This window comes from Dromiciops gliroides, chromosome 1 (assembly GCF_019393635.1).
Source record: "Dromiciops gliroides isolate mDroGli1 chromosome 1, mDroGli1.pri, whole genome shotgun sequence".
Lineage (NCBI taxonomy): Eukaryota > Metazoa > Chordata > Mammalia > Microbiotheria > Microbiotheriidae > Dromiciops > Dromiciops gliroides.
The window spans coordinates 679,458,447-679,464,446 of NC_057861.1; the positions used below are offsets into that span (position 1 = coordinate 679,458,447).

The 6,000-nt window shown below is 41.2% G+C and overlaps 1 protein-coding gene across 4 annotated transcripts in view; it reads left to right on the plus strand.

The window, feature by feature from the left end:
• LOC122755579 (inter-alpha-trypsin inhibitor heavy chain H3-like) overlaps window positions 1-690 on the plus strand; it is a 34,790-nt gene extending 34,100 nt beyond the window's left edge. For all 4 annotated transcript variants that reach the window (XM_044004203.1, XM_044004210.1, XM_044004218.1 and 1 more), the window contains 2 exons: window positions 10-121; window positions 479-690. In XM_044004203.1, the coding sequence (XP_043860138.1) occupies window positions 10-121; window positions 479-629 (263 nt within the window). In that variant the 3' untranslated portion in view covers window positions 630-690. The remainder of the gene's footprint in view (window positions 1-9; window positions 122-478) is intronic.
• The last annotated feature ends 5,310 nt before the right edge of the window (window positions 691-6,000 follow it).

Consider the following 6,000-nt stretch of genomic DNA (forward strand, 5'->3'; position numbering starts at 1 on the left):
TCTTTCTAGGACAATTCTTTCACCCTTTTGACTTTGAAGTTTTTGATGTTCGGCCAAGCTCTGACCCCAAGAAGCCAGATGCCACGATGATCGTGAAAAACAATAAGCTGACAGTCACCAGGTAAATAGGGTCTCCTGAAAATCTATTTTTTCTATAGATGTTGTGCACTTCTCAGGACTGTCCTTTGGATCACACAGGATTTGTTATGAGTTCTGTGATCACTATTTTCATGGTTTAGGGGTTTCTTTTGGGAGCCCTTTCAGTAACAGAGGCCACAGGGGGCATGTTTGGTCCATGGAAAAGTCCAAGCCCCAGGACCAATGTCAAGGGGCTCATGCTTCTGCTAGTCTACCCTGGGGTCAGAACTATAACACAGGATCCCCTAAACATCCACCCTGGACAGATCCACTTTTCCCTGTATGACCCTAACATCTCACTATCTTGACCAATTTTACAGTTGATAATTTTTCTTTCCAGGGGCTCACAGAAAGACTATAGAAAGGACTCTGGACATGGCACCAAGGTCTCTTGCTGGTTTATCCATGACAATGGATCTGGGCTGATTGATGGTGTCCACACTGACTATATTGTGCCTGACCTATTCTACCACAGTCCAACTCACTTCTAATCAGACAAATAGGCAAAAGACTGGACTCCAAGAAAGCAATAAAGAATGGTTTGGCCTTTTGTGTACTGTTGTAGTCTGTGAGAAAAAAAGGGCTGGCATTGATGGAAATTATAGAAATTCAGATGCTTAGAAATAATGAGATTTAAGTAAAAAATAAAATAAAGAACAAAAAGCCATGCTACAAATATAGAATCAGAGAATTTCAGGATTGGAAGGGACCTTTAATTTCGCTTATACCTGAACAAGAATCCCTACTCAACAAGTAGTCATCTAGCTTCTGCATGAAGAACTTCAGGGAAAGGGAATGCTGGATGCAATCTGGTGGAAGTGTGAAAACTCCTTTGTGGCATTTCTTATTCTCCCTTTGTTCTTCCAACCACTGGCCTGCTGCATAGTTAAAAAAATTAAAAAAAAAATTTTTTTGTGGGGCAATGAGGGTTAAGTGACTTGCCCAGGGTCACACAGCTAGTAAGTGTCAAGTGTCTGAGGCTGGATTTGAACTCAGGTCCTCCTGAATCCAGGGCCCATGCTTCATCTACTATGCTACCTAGCTGTTCCAAGATCTGTTAATTTTGAGATCTAACAGAACTTCTGGGTGGAGATATAAAGCAGATCACTGGAATCTGGAACTCTGAGAAAGATTAGGATTTAATTCTATAGATCTGAAAGGCATTTGCATAGAGATGATAGTTGAAGCCATGGGAATTGATGAGATCAAGAGGGAGGGAGTAGAAAGAAAAGAGAGGTGGTAGGATAGAGCTTTGGGGGGTAAACCAATGAAGAGAAATGGGACACAGATGATGAATCTGAAAAGGAGACTGAGGATTAGTAGAACATGCATCCAAGGCAATACATACCTATATAACTACAGGGGCTGAATGTTTCTTTCTTCATAGAATCCTCATACAGCTCACTACTGGGTATACCATCTCTGCTAAGTGGCTTGTTCAGGTGGGCTCCCAGACTCATGCTCCTCTCCATAGTATGACTTATAATTGCTAAGACTAGCTCCACTAGAGTCCACGGTCCACTGCCTTCTGCTATCAGGGGTCCCCATTCCTCAAAGCTTCTATCTCCCTCAATCACTCGCCTTTCTGTGTCTGTTTGTGTCTGTCTGTGTCTGTCTGTGTCTATGTCTGTGTCTGTGTCTGTGTCTGTGTCTATGTCTATGTCTGTGTCTGTGTCTGTGTCTGTATCTGTGTCTGTGTCTGTGTCTGTGTCTGTATCTGTTTGGAGTGTATCTCCCACACTAGTGCTTGGAATTCTCTCAACAAAACTCCTGGATAGTTTCTCCCTCTGGGCAAGTTGCTGCTAGATTCCATGGACACTGGGGTTGAGGGAAGAGAGAGAAATTCCCTCCTCTCTGCAGGAGTCTCCTCTACAAAGTTCCCCCAAGCCTACACTCCTTGCTGAGCCAGCAGCTCAGTCTTTTATTGGCCCTCAGAGGCATTGTTGGTTTTCTGCTCAGCCAGTCACATTGTCCTTTATGATTTGTTCAAGTAACTTATGTATATCTCCTGATAGTAAAGCTGCAGGGGAGTTAGGTGGTGTTGTGGATAAAGTGCTGGACTTGCAATCAGTAGGACCTGAGTTCAAATGTAGCTTCAGACACTTACTAGCTGTGTTACCCTGGGCAAGTCACTTAACCCTGTTTGTTTCAAGTTTCTTCATCTGTAAAAATAAGCTGAATATGGGAGGACATTGTGAATAGTGACAGCGGGTATTGTTCAATGAGCAATTGTGAATGACTAAACTACTGTCAGCAATGCAATGATCCAAAACAACCCCAAGGGACTAACTTACTATCCACCCCCATAGAAAGAACTGATAAAAAGAGCACTTGTGGGTTGTACATAAATAACCTGGTTGCTGTCTTATAGAGGGGTGAGGAAAAAGGGAGGGAGGGAGAAAAATTTGGAACTCTAAATCTTATGAAAATGAATGTTGAGTGGCGGCTAGGTGGCGCAGTGGATAAAGCACCGGCCCTGGAGTCAGGAGTACCTGAGTTCAAATCCGGCCTCAGACACTTGACAATTACTAGCTGTGTGACCCTGGGCAAGTCATTTAACCCCCATTGCCCCGCAAAAAAAAAAAAAAAAAAAGAAAGAAAGAAAAGAAAAAAAAGAAAATGAATGTTGAAAACTACCCTTACATGTAACTGGAAAAAAATAAAATAAATGTTTGTTGCTAAAAAAAAAAAAAAGCTGAATAAGGAAATGGCAAATCACTCCAGTATCTTTTCCAAGAAAACCTCAAATGTGGTTGCAAAGAGTCAGCCATGAGTGAACAACAACAAAGAAGGTGGGGCCATTACCCATTAAAACTTCTTTATCAGCTGAGTTATGTATGTGGAAAGGAATCCCATTCCTCCTTCTTTACACAATAAAATATATACCAAGTGGCTCTGAGTCTACTTCTCTTTTTGAACCCAGAAGTCTTCCAGAAAGTACAGAAACTGCTCTGAGCCCAGAGGTTCTAGGAATTGTACTTTTTGAGCTTGATGAGTTCCCCAAACTTGCACACCCCGGAATTATCAAAAGAATGTCAACAGCAGTTTCCAACTCAGGCATCCAGAGAGGTGTAGCTTAGCTCATTATGGGACTTGGGATCCCTCGTGTGATCGAACTCATGAGGGTTGATACTTTCCCCAGTTCTGGATGGCCTATTTCTGGTCAGCTAATCCATTAGACTTCAGGTGAATGGGTTCAGCTGCCAGCCCAGGCAAGGAATCAAGCAGCCATCACAGTGCCTTGGAACCCCTCTCTCTGACCTTCACTATCTGCCACTGTTTGTGTTCCTACTACATCATGTCATTTCTCTTCTTGCTTTACAACCCAAAGCCTCTGTTGTGCTGTACTGTGGCTGGGAGGGACAATCATTCAATCAACAAATATTTATTAAAGCTTAGCAACTACCAAGAACTGTGTTGTGTGCCGGGAATACAAATACAAAACTGAAACAGTACCTTTCCTCAAGGAGCTTACATTGTAACTGGGGAAGATGACACATACTCATATATAAAACACATATAAAGAACATTCCAGGTAACTTTGGAGGGGGAGACATTAGCAGCTGAGGGAATTTATAAAAGACATGTTGAAATTGACACTTAAGTTGAATCTTAAAGGAAACCAAAGATTCTAAGTGGTGGAAGTAAGGAGGGAAAGTATTCCAGGTATTGGAGGGGGCGGCTCAGCCAGTACAGAGATACAGATATGGAGCATCACATGTGAGGGACAGTAAGAAGGCTAGCATGGCTGGATTGTAGAGTGCATGGAGGTGAGGAATGTATAAGAAAACTGGAAAGATAGAAGAGAATTGTATTGTAAAGAGCTTTAAATGACGAACAGAAAAGTTTATAGTTTGATTGTAGAAGTAATAGGGAACCACTGAACGTTATTGTGTAGGGAGGCAACATGGTCAGATCCACATTTTAGAAAAATCATTTGCCAATGGTGTGGAGAGTGGATTGGAGTAGAGAGAGACTAGATCTAGCCAGGGAGACCAATCAGGAGGTTATTGTATAGTCTAGATGAGACATGATGAAGCTTGAACTAGGGTGGTGGCTGTGTGAATAAAGGAAGCGGACAGATGTGAACAATGTTGTAGAAGTAGAAATGACAAGAATTAGCAGTTGATTGGATATGTGGGGTGAGAGTGAGGAGTGGGGGATGGTACCAAGGTTTTGAGCTTGGGTGACTGGGAGGATTGGTGATGCCTTTGTCAGTAATAGAGAAGTTCAGAAAAGAGTGGGGCGGGGGGCGGGGGGAAGGCTTGGAGGGACAGAGAATCATTTCTGTTTTGAACATGTTAAGTTTGAGATGCCTACAGAATATTCCACTTGAAATGTCAATAGGCAAATGGTGATATAGGACTGGAACTCAGGAAAGAGATTGAAGTTGGATATATAGACCTGGGGATCCTCTTCATAGAAATGGGGGCTGTTGAGCTTGCTAAGGGAGAGAATGCAAAGACAAAATGGTCCATTTTACTTCCTGAGAACCAGTCTATCCCTTGTTTGGCTTTGAACTCCTTCCCCATTCATAGATCTGATAGTTAATATCTTCCAAGCTCCTCTAATTTGTTTATGATGTGACCTTTTATATCTAGGTCATGTATCCATTTGGAGATTATCTTGGCATAAGGTATGAGATTCTGGTGTGGAACTAATTCCAGCTAAAACACTGTCCAATTTTCTCAGAAGTATTTGTCCAATAGTGAGCCCTTAGCCCAATAGCCAGAATCAAACAATATACTAGTAGGTTACTCTACTTATGTATATCATATAATTAATCTGTTCCACTCAAGGTCCTCTCTGTTTTCTAATCAGTATCAGATTGTTTGGATAATTATTGTTTTGCAGTATAATATGAGATCTGGTTCTATTAAGTTCTCTTCCTAACCATTTTTTCCCCCTTCATTGTTTCCCTTGAGATTCTGCGTCTTTTGTTCCAGTTCTACAAAGTAATCCTTTGGTAGTTTGGTATGGCAGGGAAAAAGTAAATTAATTTAGGTAGTACTACCACTTTTATTATACTAACTCCAACTACCCATGACCAATTATTATTTTTCCAATTATTTAGGTCTCTATTTCTGTAAACAGTGGTTTGTAGTATTTGAATAGTTCTTGCACATGCCTTGACAGGATCCTCTGGTATTATAGACATTCTGTAATTATTTTAAATGAAATTTCTCTTTCTATCTGTGCCATCTAGCTGCCCCCAAATAACAATTCTTTACATTCCTTTCTTTTCTTTTTTTATTTTATTAACATAGCATTTCTAGTACTATATTAAATAAAAATGAACAATAGATGTTTATTTCATTCTTGATCTTATCAGAAAAGATCTTAATTTATCTCTACTCTATATCATGCTGATTCTTGATTTTAGATATACACTATGTGTCTGTCACGTGTAGTCCTGTTTTCTACTGTTTTTTAAATTAAAAAAAAAATTATACCTAGGGGCAGCCAGGTGGTGCAGTGGATAGAGCACCGGCCCTGGAGTCAGGAGTACCTGAGTTCAAATCCGGCCTCAGACACTTAACACTTACTAGCTGTGTGACCCTGGGCAAGTCACTTGACCCCAATTGCCACTCACAAGCCTGCTCTCACTCAGACTGGCACAATAGCTTTTCCTGTGCCAATTTGACCTGCTCTGTTTCTTATCTATACCAGTTTGTTCTTCGTTAAGCAACTTGTTAGCCCACTGCTCCTAATATAGTGCTTACCATATTAATACCAAACACAGTGTGGACACCTAATTGGCTGAGCCCACTAAAGCTCAGAACTCCTAAACTCTGGCCTCAGCTTCAGCCTCCCTAGTAGCAGGGATTACAGATATGCACTAAAGTGCCTGGCTTTTCTATT